Source organism: Mesitornis unicolor, unplaced genomic scaffold (assembly GCF_000695765.1).
Source record: "Mesitornis unicolor isolate BGI_N332 unplaced genomic scaffold, ASM69576v1 scaffold20204, whole genome shotgun sequence".
In the NCBI taxonomy this organism is placed as follows: domain Eukaryota; kingdom Metazoa; phylum Chordata; class Aves; order Mesitornithiformes; family Mesitornithidae; genus Mesitornis; species Mesitornis unicolor.
In genome coordinates this window covers 27383-43698 of record NW_010181038.1, presented here as the reverse complement: position 1 = coordinate 43698, position 16316 = coordinate 27383, and the positions used below count along the sequence as shown (strand labels likewise).

At 39.2% G+C, this 16316-nt stretch overlaps 1 protein-coding gene across 1 annotated transcript in view; it reads right to left on the bottom strand.

The window, feature by feature from the left end:
* PTPN13 (protein tyrosine phosphatase, non-receptor type 13 (APO-1/CD95 (Fas)-associated phosphatase)) overlaps nucleotides 1–16316 on the bottom strand; it is a gene marked incomplete at both ends in the record, with an annotated part of 51859 nt that overhangs the window by 19326 nt on the left and 16217 nt on the right. Inside the window, 10 exons of the mRNA XM_010183300.1 lie at nucleotides 1200–1297; nucleotides 1462–1885; nucleotides 6062–6224; nucleotides 7423–7605; nucleotides 8969–9121; nucleotides 9330–9468; nucleotides 9621–9774; nucleotides 10667–10841; nucleotides 10951–11025; nucleotides 12528–12747. Of these exons, the coding sequence (XP_010181602.1) occupies nucleotides 1200–1297; nucleotides 1462–1885; nucleotides 6062–6224; nucleotides 7423–7605; nucleotides 8969–9121; nucleotides 9330–9468; nucleotides 9621–9774; nucleotides 10667–10841; nucleotides 10951–11025; nucleotides 12528–12747 (1784 nt within the window). The remainder of the gene's footprint in view (nucleotides 1–1199; nucleotides 1298–1461; nucleotides 1886–6061; nucleotides 6225–7422; nucleotides 7606–8968; nucleotides 9122–9329; nucleotides 9469–9620; nucleotides 9775–10666; nucleotides 10842–10950; nucleotides 11026–12527; nucleotides 12748–16316) is intronic.

Below are 16316 nucleotides of genomic sequence, written 5' to 3'. Positions count from 1 at the left end.
TTCCAGCATGTAGCTGAGATTCTTATCAGAATCACTGCCCAGAAGATTATAGGTAAGCACATGATAACAATAATTGTGAAGCTAAAAGAATAGGATAAATGGCTGCAACCAGTCAGTACAGAAACTGCATGCCCCATCTCATTCTTCAGTATCTTATGCTCTTGGTACTGAAAAAGCATGGTTCCCAAGTCAGTTCTGGATTCATGTGCAGTGGGGGCAAATGTGGCAAGTGTTTGTATGTCACACTCTGATGCTTTTTTTTTCTTGTGTTTGTTTGGGGTTTTTTTTTGCAAGGCTGTTTATGAACAGCTCATAAACTTAACCTTCCACTTTTTATGAAGTTCTGTAACTAATTAATATTTAAATATTAAGCAAAAGCAAAGCAACAAAAGCAAGGTAAGGTTGCAAGTGTTTCAGTCATTGTAACTTCCATTATTGTAACAGGGAACTTCCTATAACCAGAAACTGATGACATATATATTAAAAATTGATGTACAATAACTAAACATGTGTGAGTTTAAATCTATTCAGCTGCTCTGAAACATTTTAGAAAATTTTATGTGAACTCTGTACTTTTTACTGCCTACTAAGACTATTTGTGTGCAATCCAATCCTCACCAAGAAAATGGAGTAAGTACGTCTGGCTTAGCTTATTACAAGTGTTTTTGTGCAACACTCAATGCACTGTAAAATTGTACCTAATTTATTACAACCAAATGAGAGCAAACCAAAAAGAACTGTGCAGTTCTGCTCAGAGGTAGTAGCCAATAGAGAACTGATGCCAAACTGAGTTAATTCTCAAAAATTGCTCCCTGCACTGTTTCCACAGAGAACACTAAAAAAGTTCAAGCTTGGCAAACAGACTGTGAAGAATAACAATTTTTTAAAGAGCCACACAATAAAATGGCACTCTGAAGTGACAAAATGGACAATGTTTTCTGGAACAGCTTTTACTGTCAAGTACTAATACTTTGCACACCTCTGTACAGACCAGGCTTGTCCAAAGGAGGATTTTTTTAAACTGCAACCATTATTGAGGAACAACAGGCAACTGGTCGGGTTTACTTTAACATTTGATACTCTGTTCCCTTTTTCAAATAAAAATACTACCATCAGTTAATAAATATATCAAAGCATTACACCCAAAGCAATTTTAGAGGTTAGTTAATAAATAGTAATATTATTTTTTGCATGCTGACCTACAACATAGGCTTGACCAGTATCTTCAATGGATGATGAGTCTGATTCAGTTTTCTTTCTTTCAGGGCTTCTACTTAAACCTGCATGAGATTTTGAACTTAAAGGGGAGAAGGAGAGAAGGGAAACCAGACAGAGGGAAGAAGTTGGGAGAGGGAAGGATCAATGTAATAAGACAATGGTATGAATAATAAATCAAAATTGATGCAAAATGTACATTGACTGTACACAAAGGTATTGAAGGACAGTCAGAGAGACTCTTACTTGCTTAGTTTTAATGCTCCTGGTGTTGATCCAGTGTCAAATTTTGGCATTTGCTGAAAGACTCTGCTCATTATGTCTTCTATTTTTTTGGGAGAAGAGTCCAAAGCAGTAATAATGTTTTTTCTTGGAGGGTAAACTGAGATGTGGCTTTGACTAAGATCATGAAATGACTTGCTCATAACCCTGGGTCTTTCCTCCCTCGGAGTCTTCTCATTCTTGTCCTTTGAAGAGCCAGGAAGCGGCTGGAAGAGTGAGAGCTCAGAGCAGGACAGCCTCTTCAGAATCTCTGCTTGAACAGACAGAGGTCGAACGGCAAGTCGGTTCAAAGTGCTGCTGGCCAGGCTACCAGTACTGATTGCTCGTCCCATATTGAAACCTTTGACAGACTCTGCATGAAGGTTTAGGCTCCTAAACGACGCCCTTTCTGTGGTTTTAAAAAAGAAGAAAAAAACCCCCAAACAAACAGATTTAAGTTATACAGCAGAGGTAGTGTGACCTCTTTGTGTAAAGCATGCATTTTAAACAACCAACTCACACAAAGAATATTTTTTTCTAGATGCTCAGATGTATGTACCGTCGTCAGGTACAAACAGACAACCATGATGTAGTTTGCTAAGGAAGCAAAGTGTGAAGCTCATGAAATTACATTAACTGGACCATCGACTACATTGAAGTCCAAAAACATAGAATAGCAGAATATTTATACCCTTTTTAGAATGAAGACTCAAATTCCCTGTTAAACTGTTGTGTCTTGTACACAGGCACATAACCTCTTTCTGCAAAGCCAATAATAGCCTCAAGCCAAGTGACCTGGAATACTAGACTTCCTCTAACCTGCTCATACAAGTTTTTTCCAGAATAGGCCTCCCTCATTTCTACACTAACAGACCCTACCAAACTTCCATCCAAACATGGCATAGTTTTCTTTGCATGAGTCCCTGACATATTTACAGTACAGCTGAAAATTCGTGGTGGCTCAGCAGCATCTCTACCTGCTTAAACAGCATCAGTTCACTCAGAACTTGGGGACTTTCTCTGCCAGAAACACCCTAAACATTTTACCACAGAACAGAAAGTGTTGACTTGGGTTTGCGAGACTTTTTGACTCCCAAACTAGGACTCCCTTAAGCAGCAGAGAGAAATAGGTTTTGGACTGCAATTAAACTACTGTCAGCTGAGTCGTGGGAATTGTCTGGATGGATGTCCTTAGCTGAACACAAATGCAAGATAGCACAACTTAGCCTAACTGCCTCCTAAGGCTAGCAGTTAAGTTCCTGTGGCTTGGCTCTCAGAAACTTGATAAGTTGTGGCAACATGCTTGCTATGTAGAGCCTTTAAAGAAAACCAGGTACCTGAACTCTTCATAAACTTCACTGATGTCTTGGAGTCAGGTCACAAGGAAGACTGAGGAAAAGCAATCCTCAACTGCCTATATATTTCTGATTTAGTGCCAACTAGTGTTTTTTTTAAAACTCTACGTACAGCTATGATACTTTTTGATATGCATCATGCACCAGCTTTAAAAACTGCTGAAGTATTCCTCCCCATTAAAGAGTGTATTTGGGAAATGCAGCCTCAGCACTGCCATTCCAATAGATATTCCAATTCACTGCAACACTAACTCACACTTTCTCTATTATAGGCATACAAACTGAGAAGATTAGGTGTGGAAAGTATTTTTGTCCTTTTTAAAGGTGGATTAATATACAACTACCACTTCCTTACCCACACCAAGTACCTCCTCCTGCCATAGCCACCAGACAGACCAGATGAGCTATACAAGAATGGTTTTACTGGATCAGACAAGAGATCACAGAATCACAGAACGTTAGGGATTGGAAGGGACCTCAAAAGACCATCTAGTCCAATCCCTCTGCCGGAGCAGGAACACCTAGATGAGGTTACACAGGAAGGCGTCCAGGTGGGTTTTGAATGTCTCCAGAGAAGGAGACTCCACAACCCTCTCTGGGCAGCCTGTTCCAGTGCTCTGTTACTCTCACTGAGAAGAAATTTCTTCTCAAATTTAAGAGGAACCTCCTGTGTTCCAGCTTGTGTCCGTTACCCCTTGTCTTATCATTGTTTGTCACCGAGAAGAGCCTGGCTCCATCCTCATGACACTCACCCTTTAAATATTTATAAACATGAATGAGGTCTCCCCTCAGTCTCCTCTTCTGAAAACTAAAGAGACCCAGCTCCCTCAGCCTTTCCGCATAAGGGAGATGCTCCACTCCCTTAATCATCTTTGCAGCCCTACGCTGGACTCTCTCCAGCAGTTCCCACAAATCTGTTTCCTGACTGACAGAAGCTGTCAATTATGCTTGCTCTTGTCATATTTCCATCCTGGGGAAGAGAACCTTAATAAAATATTCTAAGATCTCTTCTCTTGATATTGTACTTACCCTCTGTGAATATCAAATAGGATTTCCCTATGGTTTTCAGATAAATACTTTCATGTTATCTATATAGACATTAGGCCTTTCACACCTTCTGCCAAACCCTTAACTGAAAATTCTCACATGGTCAATAGTCATCTTTCATAAGGCTGATTTAACCCTCAGTTCATCTTTGTGGTTTTCTATATGCCCTTTTAGGAATCCAAACATCTGTCTTAAAACTTGGTGCTTGGTTCGGTTCACTGCATGGCCACAGAAGTGCAAAAAGGAAACCGTAATTCCTCATGTTATAGCTATCTACTTTCTTGTGTAACATGAAATTGCTAGGTTTTTTTTTTAAACTTTGTGTCTCACCTCTTTCTATTCATGCAGAATGAATGTTATTCAAGAGACAACTTCCTTTTGTCTTTGAAGCCTAATTCTTTTTATAAGAGTTACATGTGTTAAAACTTTTTTTCCCAGGTCACTGAAGACATTGTGCAACAAGTGAAAAACACACCATGGTATATCGCAGGGGCGACAACGTACTCTCTCCTTTATGTCTCCATCCTCTGTTGTTCCATTCCATTAATGTTCATTCATCATCACTATGCATGCCAGACCTTCTCCCTTGTCTCAAAATACTTCCTCTACTCATTGGCTGAAATCAAGGTGAGTTTTGCTAGACACCATAATACTGTATTTCTAAAGAACTTTCCAAAGCATATCTTATTGGGTTTTCTGTAAGGTATTTTTTGGGTTCTGTTGTTTTCTGTAGCAGGTGAGGGCTATGGAGATAGCTCTGTAAGAAGCTACTAGAAGCTCACCTCTGACCAGGGCCAAGCCAATCAGCATCCCTGTATTTAAGAGGGGTGCAGTGCACGGCCTGCTCTCTCTCTTGCACCAGCCCCAACCAGCGTGGGTCCGTGCGTGTGAGAAACACGGCTAATCAATTTAGATCAGTAAAATTACAACAAAAGCAAACTTTGTTTGATTTGCCTTTACTTTTAATAACCAAGCATAATGGAATTAACCATACTGCTAATTTATTTGTTTCTGACAACAAATGATTGATGAAATTTCAGACCTCACACTGATCTGCACTGCACAGAAATCAACTATAACTTTCCAGACTCCCAAAGCACAACGCATACTGTGTCTGTAAGAGCAACCAAGATTGTCTAGCCAGGAAAGCCTTTCATGTACTGCTTTCTTTTGTGTTTCAGGGTAAGCAAGCACTAAGTTAGACAACAGTACAAAGGCATTAAGTCACTTGGTCTTATTTCTTTGCTAAGTTGGTTGAGCCCAACAGAATATTTAAAAGGCTGCATAGTTGTCACATGCCTTCTCCCTGCATTTTTATTCCTTTCCCCTCTTTTCAATTAGAGCTCACAATCTCCACAGAAATGGGGTCAGACCCCATCCAAGTTACACTAGCGGAAATCTGGATTAACAGCAACTGGAATGCAGACAGATAAAGGGGGAACAAAGAAAGAATGAACAGGCAGACTGACCAAAATAGCACTTCCAGGCTGTGCCAGCCAGCCATGGGAGCTCTGCTCCAAGTACTGAAGAAACTTAAATTAGTACAGAGGCTTTTTTCAATGACTGCATTCTTCAATTAGTATTTTCTCTCTAAAAAGAGCACTATTACTTTTTCTATTACACACAAAAATTAGATGGCAACTCTGAAGAAAATTGACTATCATCATTGTTGATCTAGGTTCACCAAACAAAGTGGAATAAAGACAGCTATACCCACAGCTTACAGATGCAGCATCATTAAATGCTCCCTATTGTATTTGCTCTAGCATGACTGCACCATTTTATCTGTAATACCACATTCATTTCAATTCAAATCAATTCATTTCAGATTAAACAGAAGGTAAAAATCCTATTAGGGAAATATCTTCACGTTCTCTCTGGAAAATGACAAAAGCCATTAACCAAATGGAAAAGTACTATTAACGACCTATTTTTAGATTCTTTTTATTTAAGAGGAGCAGCTGTGTGCCAGCTCTGTGTGATCTGCCAACTCTTTTTTTTTCCCTTAGACAAAACAAACTTAGCTAGTAGATTCTCTTCATAGTATAACCCCTCTAAATGTAGAGATACACATATGTAGAACTCAGCAGAAACAACGAAGATCAAGTTCAGTTTTTCTCCTTACCAAAAAAAAATTAAAAAATAGATTGCTATTAAACCCAACACAGCATCACAGTCCTTACCAATTTCCTGAGTGTCTTGGTTGCTCTGCCTAGTTCTCATCTGTAGCTGGAACTTATGCTGGGAAGAACAGAGATGCAAAAGGTACTGGCAAGTCTTACTATTGTCAGTCTGAAATGCATGCTTGATACCATCTGATGTATTCTGCAAAGTTATTTTCTTCTTCTATATGACAGAGAAAGAAAAAAAGTTGAAGACAATGATTTCTTTTAGCCTACAAAGAACTCTGTATTTGCTTGTGCACAGCTACAGCATTCAGACTTTCCTGAAGCAAAATGCACTGACTGGACAGATTTCAGTTTAAAATAGAGGCTCAAAGTAATTTGGAATTTACAAAGTAGTACTTCAAAGCTACTTCTGCGCTAGCTGAGATGGTACTTTACTATTATTTAATCCATCTGTCACTGTTATCGCTGACTAATGACAACCAGTACTGCTACATTTTGCAGGACACGATTTTCAAAAGCCTCCCAGGAAGTCATAAGGGGTGCTGCCACTCAAAAGAAAAAGAACTAGATGCCTAATTATGAAATCTGTAAGTTAATGTTCTAGGTCTTAAATTAATCTTCTTAATAGTTTTTAAAACTTCAATTCAGCAATTCTAGTTAAAATTATATCAGAGATGAAACAGACTGCAGCTTTTTAATAAGGTATGAGACAGAATTAGAATGTTGTTGACAGAATTATCTTTTCAATACCTGTATAAATGTAAGAGCTTGGAGCTCAACATCTCATTAAAAACTGACACATGACCACCAGCTTATGGTGTACCCACTAAACTTGGCTGGTATTGTCCAGATCAAGTGTCAGCCCCTTCCATCCATCATCATTTAACTTAAGTTCTCTTGGAGATACAGCAACTTAAAAGCAACACAGGTGCAGCTCCTAGTTGCACCAAATACTGGCATTTGCGAGTACCCAGTCCTCTGATGCACGATTCTTGCCCTAGTGCTTCTTTGCTACCCACATTCCTCATGGCAGCATGGGAAAACTGCCCAGAAGTGCAGTAAATGGGCAGCTTCTCCCCATGCACTGAGTAGCCCCTGATCTATCTTCGCAATAGCTCCTTCCTTAGAAGGCAGGGAAGCCAGGTTTCATACCAATAGAGATTTGCCTTAATGTACTTCAAAACACAGCAGTCTCCTCAGCAGCACAGAATGCAAGTTTATAAAAAGAAAAAAAACAATCTTTAAACCATCAGAACTCCTATTTCAATTCCATAATACAACACAGCTCAACCACACAAAATGTAGTCACAAATTACCCTGTAAAACAGCAGCTTAATTTGCAAAAATAGCAAACACATAAAACCAGTATCTGGACATACAAATATAGACAGAGACAGGAAAAGAGACCAACTTACACTAAAGGATATTTTCTTAGTTTCTCTCCATGGGAAGCGTAGTACAGGTGTACGGGCACCATTGTGAACTTCAAAAATAACAACTCCTTTGGAGCACACTCCCAGAAGGATACCTGTTTGGGATCTCTTCTCAGGCAACACATGATGAAGATGAACCCCATATTCTGTGAGCCTCTGACACAGCTGTACAGATCAATGCAATGACATTTCTCAGAGTATGAAGTTAAGGCTATTAGAAGTTTTTTATACCTCTATATGAATATTTTTAATATATGCATATGTGTATATATATGGATTTTAGAAAACAAAAATCCTCTTTGCCTAGAGAATCCACTTATACAGTTTACAGATGTTACAACAGAGATGCATCAGCATTAACTGGCCTAGATGGTTATAAGACTTTATAGTATCTATTGACCTCTCAAACACTACAGCAAATGAACCTAGAATTCATTAAAATCAAACAATGAAAGCGTGAATCAAGAATGCCTGTGAGTTAACCAAGCTTGCACAAAACAATTGCTGGCGACATCTGTAACTAGCCAGATGCACTTGTAAACAACACATTTCTTAAACACAGAATTAGATTAACGTTCCAATTCTGTGATCACATTAAGGCATAATAATCACCAAAAGGTGGAGTTTCATTCACTTTACACTCCCAGTCATTCACTCCTTCTGTCTTTTCAGTACTGGCATAAGGGACTGATACAATGAATCAAACAAGGGAATCTAACTGTTCTCCTTACCCCCGTCAGACTAGGTTTAGCTATGATCAAGTACCCTACTCTTGTCCTCTGTGGTTAAGTTACAAGAACACTTTCGTCAAACTAGCAATAGCCTTGGAAGGGCAAAGTCAGATGAGTGCCTCTTCCACTGCCTTCTCAGAGATTGTGGAACTGCAGTGTGACTACGTAATTACAGTGCAATGGTTAGCCAGTGTCTCAGCAGCAAACCATCACCCACTGAACTCATTTTGAGCCACTGTATCAAGACTTGATCGTTATCTCATGAGCAACAGCAGCAAACCTCGTAATTTCTTAAAGAGTCCTTTTACAATAAACCAAATACATCTGTAATTACAGTTTTCCTATCATCTTGAGTATTATCTACACACAGAAGTCTGGCAATGCTTCTGGCTTGCTTTATACCAAGCAGCATATACAGTATTAGCTGTTACAAAACCTTTCATGATTACTTTTTTTCCTCAACAGAAAGAGCAAGGCACATAGAGAACGCAGGGTGTGCTGCCTTATAATCATAGATACCTTTAGAGTAACCACAGGGATCTGTAGTTCCTTCTAACTAGTTCATTTGAGCTAAAGCAAGAAGTCTACTGATAGGAAAAAAAATGAAAGTACTTCCTCCCCATCTGTTACGATTTCTTTTCACTTAATACATCTTTTGAGAAGATCTTTTCAACTTTCTTCCACTCAGTTATTATTTAGAGCTGTTTTCCTCTGCTTTCATCTGAAGTCCATGTACCCATACTCCCACAAGAATTTCTTAAGTCACAGCTTAAGGAAGTGAACTGCTGCCCACTTACCTTCAAAAACTCTAACTCTGTCTCTTTCTCAGATGCACCCACGTAAGTGCTATGCAATTTTGGCAGCTCTTCTTTGATGTAGGACAGATCTAGTTTCTCCAGCACTCTAGCAGGGACATAATGTTCTAGTCTGAAATATGACACGCCATGCACCTACAACATGAAACATTTTTGTGACTGCATCTCCATGTACTACTCTATGAGCACAGATGAAGCATAAATATTCATTTTACAGAGAATTGTACATTACAACTGAGTAAGGAAAGGGCAGAACTGTGAAGCATGTGTGGTAGCTCACATTCCATCCTTTAATTAAACAGCAAGAAAACAGTTTTTCTCCATGGTGAAACTGATGGTGTACCTCTGCCTGGTAATCTCCATACTCAGCTTGGAGAGCTAGGGATGCTAATAATAAGGCTGTCTCATCATCACAGTGCATCCTGTCTTCCAGGATGTCCTTCCGCAACTGCAGATAATACTGGTGACAGGTCAGTGTATGCCTAGGAACAAGAAAACAAAACAGAAACCACAAAAAACCTCACACCATGTTAGGTACTCCTTTTGTTACAGCAGATGTCCAGTATTTGATTAATACGCAATTTCTGTCCATAAATATAGGGCTTAAAGGGTTAAAAATTTTTCATACACTCACTGTATAAGACTGACATCATCCACAAAAAACTTTATGCGAAAAAACAGAGTGAAGTTGATGGGAGGCTTGTTCTTTTTCTTTGGTTCTTCTTTCCATCCTTCTGGAGCTACTTTACTTAGCTTCATGTCAAGATCAACGAAGAAAAATTCACTGTCTGTCATGAATGTTAAAGGGAAGCACATGGGTGAAAAGATTAAAATAAAATATTTTCTCCAACTGGAGGATCAAGAACAGATTTACAGTTCTGAATTTTGGTTCTGAACAGTGAGTGAACAGTCTGTTGACTAACAACGGCACTATAGCTACTAAAGAAAACACTGAAGAAGGTCAGAATAAATAATTTTTTAGTTATCCTGAAGATAACAATGCAAAAAAAAAAAAGTTACCTGCCATGATAGCTACAAAATAGGACCTAGAGTTTCTTTAAAATTTCAAGTTTCTTATCCCTTAGGAAACCCAGAATCTGTCATTCCCTCCCTTCCTTAGTACTTCTGTCGCATTTACATCTCTGGAAAACATTTTCAGGGCTTTCTAAATTGCCAAGGGCATGGGAAGTCTGCCATGGATAGAAGCTAAGGGTGCCCATCACGTGCCAATATTCTGAGTACTACAGATCTGCAGAAGCCTGTGAAAAATGCTGACAGCATTTGCATCGGAACACATTAGTCCTGTCACAATGACCTTCTTCCCAGCGGGGGAAAAAAACAGAGTCCAACTTCTGGTCTGTTCTAATAGCAAAAATTGAACAGTTCAGGAGCAAATTCTTTTTTTTCTGAAAGCAATCCCCTCTACAAAATGGGCCCTTCTATGCATCTCAATGGGCCTGCCTCCACAAGCAGCTGCAATATCGCCTCAGGCAAACGCAGGATTTTACTGTGTGAAGTTGTTCTTCATTGAGGAATGTATTTTGCCTCAATACAAGAGAATGGTAACTCAAAGTAAATGCTTTATAGATGCCAGGCAGTCTCTGCTTATCTTTTCTCTATACCATGTGCCTAATTCTTCTTATTCTGTACCTGTCAACTACAACAAATCATTATTCTTACCTCTTAACGTAGCCAATCCAAACAAGTGATGCTCCACCAAGCCAATATGGGCAACAACCATATCAAAGACATCTTTAGATATCGTTTTGGTGTCACAGGTCAGCTCCAGCTTCTGCCCACTTAGAAGCATCACATTCACTTTTCGCCTGCTGTCATCATTCTTCCCTTTCTTAGTCTGCATTTTGAAGAATAAAATGTTCCAACATTCACACTCATGATAAAAGCACGTTTGTTGGTTTACCATACTTCCCCTGCCACTGATGGCTGAACAGTCCCTTTCTTACCAAGATAGACTTTGGTAGGTCCAAGGTGATAAATGGCTCAATCGTCATTTTCACAAACTCGGGGCCAAAGAAATTCTGCAAATCACAAGAGTATGAATGAACACTGTGTTGCTGGAACAAGCAGCTGAGGCACATTTAACTCCTGCCCTGCAAACACTGAAGAACAACCAAAGGTTGAAACTAGAAAATTGAACTGAATTCCTCCCATAAACTGGTAAGTCTAAAGAACCTGATTTTCCCACCATGCATGCCAGATACATTGGCAAGCTACAGTGTTGGTGACATTATTACTCTGTGTGTTTTCCTTCCTTTGCTGGGCAAAAACCCAATATTGTAATATTGTCTTCCTTTACAACACAAGGCATGGGTTGTGCATTGGGACCATCTGGGCTTATATCAGTAAGCAACTGCCTGACATCAGTAAGGTTTTCTGCACTGGTGCCAATTCTGCCCTGACAAACCTCTGTCTGTGACACACAAGTCTCATCTCCTAAAGACTGAAATGTTTTAGTGTAATTCTATCTGCTAGGTTGAAGTAGAGATGCTGGCCAATTTCTGTCTGCCTGTAGACAAATAAATGTTCTACTAATTCACCCTGTAGATTACAGAGGATCATCTGTTCAAACTGTTGAAGGAAGTCCTCTACACAATACCCACTTCAATATCACCTTAAAAAGGTGGCCCAAGATTCATCTTTTAAGGAAAAACGTTCACTGTGTACTGCCTACTACCTACTAAGCACTATACGTAAAACAACTACATGTAAACCTCTTAAGTTGGTGGAGAGAGGAAACCCCACTACCTGGTTAATCAAGGCCTACATGAACTAACTGGTCAGAGTGCTATGGACTACAGACAAGATACAGGAACTGCTACTCTGGATTATGACAGCTAATTCATCTGAGACTGGTTTCATGTTTTCCCATTCTTAAAAAAAAATTAAAAATAAATCCAATTCACTGAAAGCAGCAGCAGAGGGCACCAAGATGTCATCTCTTCTGAAGATGAGCCACTCTATTTACCTATACCTCTGTCTCCCTCTTTCTCTGTAATCTTGTATTTCAACCACGAACCAAAACAGTGTGGAAACGGGAGTCTGCATGGTGAATCAGGGGTGAACAGAAGGGCCAAATGAATCCTCTCTGCCTTTCTTTACCTTTCCCAACTTGTTCATTTAATAACCTTTGATGCTGGTGCGACACATCCACATTCCACTAAGAGAAACACATGCAAATCAAAGTAGTTGAAAACATCACAGAATACAGGAGAAAATTAGACCTTACCTTTGTTAGGATGCTATATTGTTTTATACAATCTTTAGTCAAGCCTTGCTGTCTGTTTTAGCATCTCTTGATGAAGCTTTAGGCTATGTAGCCACTAATGCCACAAATACTCAGATATATACCTTGTGAGAGTAGGTCTTTCCTATCAGGACAACACTAACCACCTAGTATTTAATCTGTTGATGAGTGTTTATTACAGGACCCAGTTCATGAATCCCATAAATTTGAGTTTCAGTCAAGACGCTGCTCCGTTTCAATGAAAAATAAAGAGTTCACCTGAGATTAGGGCATTACCCTCAGTTTCCTTTGTGTCATGGCTGTTTCCAGGGCTATTTCTCTCAGCGGATCTCTGGTGATGTCAAGCATTGAGGACCTAATGGCATCTCCTGGGTAGAGGTTAGGTCGGGACTGCCTGAGAGCCATCCTAGCTTGCAGTTGCATCATTTCCTCTTCCTGACGCTTTAGCATCGCTTCTTGACTTATCAGACTGCCTTCAAATGGCGCCTCAGATTGCCTATGGTATTGTCAGAGGGAACAAAAGACATGACAAGGTGTGACTAAGACATTCTGCTGCTTTAAACATGTACTTAAGTGGAAACACAGAACACAAAAACTAGGTATCAAGTATTACACTAAATACAACATTTATTTATCAGCCAGAAGGTTCGCACTCTACAGCAATCCGTAAGTATAGAAAATGTTCCAATTTTCTACAGCTGCCTGCCATTTATTCATATGAAAACAAAGGCTCAGCTGCAGTCTAAAAAACACTTGACACTACAAACTCAGTGAATCAATACAAAACCAGTGAACACAGGAACAAGAGTAAGAATGATGTGAAACTATCTTAATTTTTCTATTCAAGCACAGACTGTGAAAAAGTCATGCTCAAAAACATGCTGTTAAAGAAAAAAACTAAAATAATAGTGTACTTTATATAAATAGTGCCACAATCGCTTTCTCTGTAGCAATTCTTTACCAACTCTTTGCACAGCACTAATTTATCCTGATTTTTCATGAGCAGTAGTACAGCTTAAAATATTTATAGAAATATTTCACATGTATCAACTCCTATACACTAAATTATTCCACATAACATACTCTAATGCTTTTCATAATCTTATTTTGCTGAAAAAAATTCCCTTTTCTTTTAAATTCCTAAGAATGGCTTGGTAGATACAAAGCCATGGCAAAGTCTAAATGCATAATCCAAAGGGAAAAAAATAAAGAAAAACAAACGAAACCCCCTCCCAGTATTTCTGAAAAACACAGCAACCTATCCTCCAATTCTTTTCTCAGTTGGTATGGATCCCAATTGTCTCACCAATGTTATTCTCTGTGAAACGAAAGAAATCCATGTCCAATTTTGGGTGAACAGTAGCCATTTTTTATTTGAAAAACCAGGAGGTTAAGAAAGGCAAGACAAGGAGAAAACGAAGAAAAATAAAACTAACTTCCACTCCCCTCCCTCTGTCACATGCTTACAGAAAACCGCCTTTAAATCCCAAACTAAATAGAAACCAAGCAAGGCTTCTTTAGAAATCCTAAACCAAGAAAAGTCAGTGTTCTCTCTCTGTTGACATAACTACACAGAGGCAATTTTAAACACAAATGGATAGGAGAAACTAACAAGACTCCCATCTACCAAAACACACTCTTCGCAATTCTAAGCTAAATGTAATGAAAAACACGAAAGAGTAAATGAATACAGTGTTCTGATGCCTGCATACCACTGCACTGAAGTTCAGAAATGCAGATAAATGTAGAGTCAGTCCTGCACTGACATACAGCCCTTTGTAGAAAAAGGACCATAAAGACTTTCATAGACATTACATTTATTATACCTACTTTTTAAAAGAACCTAAAGTTAGGTTTGATGAATGACAAATCAGTTAATAAACTAAGAAAATGCATCTGCCCAGACAGTACAGTTGTCTATGCTAATTAGTGGACATGATTTCAGTTTTTTTCCATCTTTCTACAGCAAAGTTTCTAATTTAATGTCAATAGTGTGAACAACGCACCTCTTTAATAATAAACTGCCACCAGCGCAAAACTAAGCAAAACAATGCTGAAGTTCCTCAAATGGAATTTCAGGGAAGACATAGTGTAGCTACACAAAAATACATTAATGTAAGCGCATTATCCTTCCCATTGTGCTGCGCTTTCATAGCATCTCTCTCATTCTCCCTCCTCTGTGCCTTTCTACAACAGACTTAATAATAAGCACCTAAATGGAAAAAGTAATGAGCAAAGGCCTCAGACCTGCAAAGACTTGTGCACATGTTTAGTTTTTCACCAAGGGGTAGCTTATTAAGATTGCCATATGTGGGAATATTCACAATGAACTATATTAAATACATCCACAAGCACCTTTCAGATCAAGGTCTAAGGATGGGCTCTGAAATAAAAACAAAACACTTTCTGAACATAAATATCTACAAATTACCAAAGTGATATAAAAACGTGAGGCATGTTGCAACCGGCTATATCTGAAAACACTTGCTAATGTGAAAACCCCAACTGCAGAAAAAAACCCAACTGCCTTTTTAAAAACATACAGCTCTGTGCAATAGAAGCAATCATAAGCTATTGTGTAAAGTATTATCATTATGTTGGTTATTATATTTGTTCATATTTATTCCTCTGAAAATTAGAGTGGGTGTCCAGGGAGAATCTCAAAATCCTAATGGTTTAAAAATGTTCCAGAGTTAGTATATAAGCACTATCACCAACCAGAAATCAGCATGTGTCTCTAAGCACCTCATCTACCATATCTATCTTTTAATTACCTCCAGGGATGGTGACTCGACCACTTCCTTGGGCAGCCCATTCCCATGTCTGATAACCCTTTCAGGGAAGAAAGGTTTATGCTCAGCATTCCCTTTGGGAGCTCTCAGTGTGCATCGGCCTTGCCAATACACCTTTTCTCCTACAAGCAAGGAGAAGGCATGTACTGTGCCAGGGGCTCCCCAACCTCTCCAGCACAGCAGCTCTTGAGGTTGGCTCCAGGAACCACTGCTCTCTGATGGCTCCCATCACTGTGGGACATTTCTCAGACTCCCACCCTGGTAGGCTGCACTATAGTTCACCCATAGCAATGTAACCCTGCTGGTTAAGCACTGGACAGGTTATGCTTGGACTTGATGATCTTAAAGGTCTTTTCGAACCAAATGATTCTATGTTTCAGTATCCTGGGTAAGTAAAACTGACTCAGGCTTAGTCACACTGTGAATTTTCAGTGGTGGGTATCGGCATGATTCACCCTTCAGATTCCAAGACAAGGGATGCATCTCTCATTCTCCAGAACAGGAGATACTGTTGACAGACACAGCTAAAGCTCTTCCCTGAAGTTCAGGAGATCCAAGTATTACCACTCCAATAACAACAACAGCAAAACAATCTGAATTACAATCCTAACAGATAACATCATAAAACAGTGCTTCCTATGGTTTCTCATCAGACAAGTACTACTCTGTATTTTCACCAATGTCTGACTGCAAACCAGAATCTCACAGTCACTTATTAACCTGAAGATGGTAGGTAAGCAGTCACCTGGAAGGCTGACTCCTATAAAAGAGGGAACCAAATTAACTCATCACCTAGTATACTTACCAAGAAATTAGTGGATACTGAATCAGAGAAGGAAGTTGGAAGAAGGGAAGCAGGCAGGCATTCTCTAATGATTAGTGCAGTGGAAAGGTCAGGAATAGATTGAGAAAGACAGGTGCCTTTTGGTAAGGTAGGAGGGAGATGCAAATGAAGTCTAGTGGAAGGAAAAGATAAGGAAGAGATCCACGTCAGCTGCTGCTCCTAGAGAGAAAAAGGAAGAAATAGAAAAGGCAGAAAAAGAGGGGAGGGGGAAAAAAGGATAAAAATAAGAAATACAAGCAGCAAAGAGGAAATACAGACACAAGTATCCGTTGCAATAGGAAAAGCAGTCCAAGAAGTTTAAAGGATAACAACAGTCAGACAATGTGAAGGGTTTGAGTGTACTCTTAAACTACTGAAAAACCTGTGCCTTCTGTAAGCTGCGCTGGCTGGTAATTCTGAATGGCTTTCAATGCTTTTATTACTATTGGC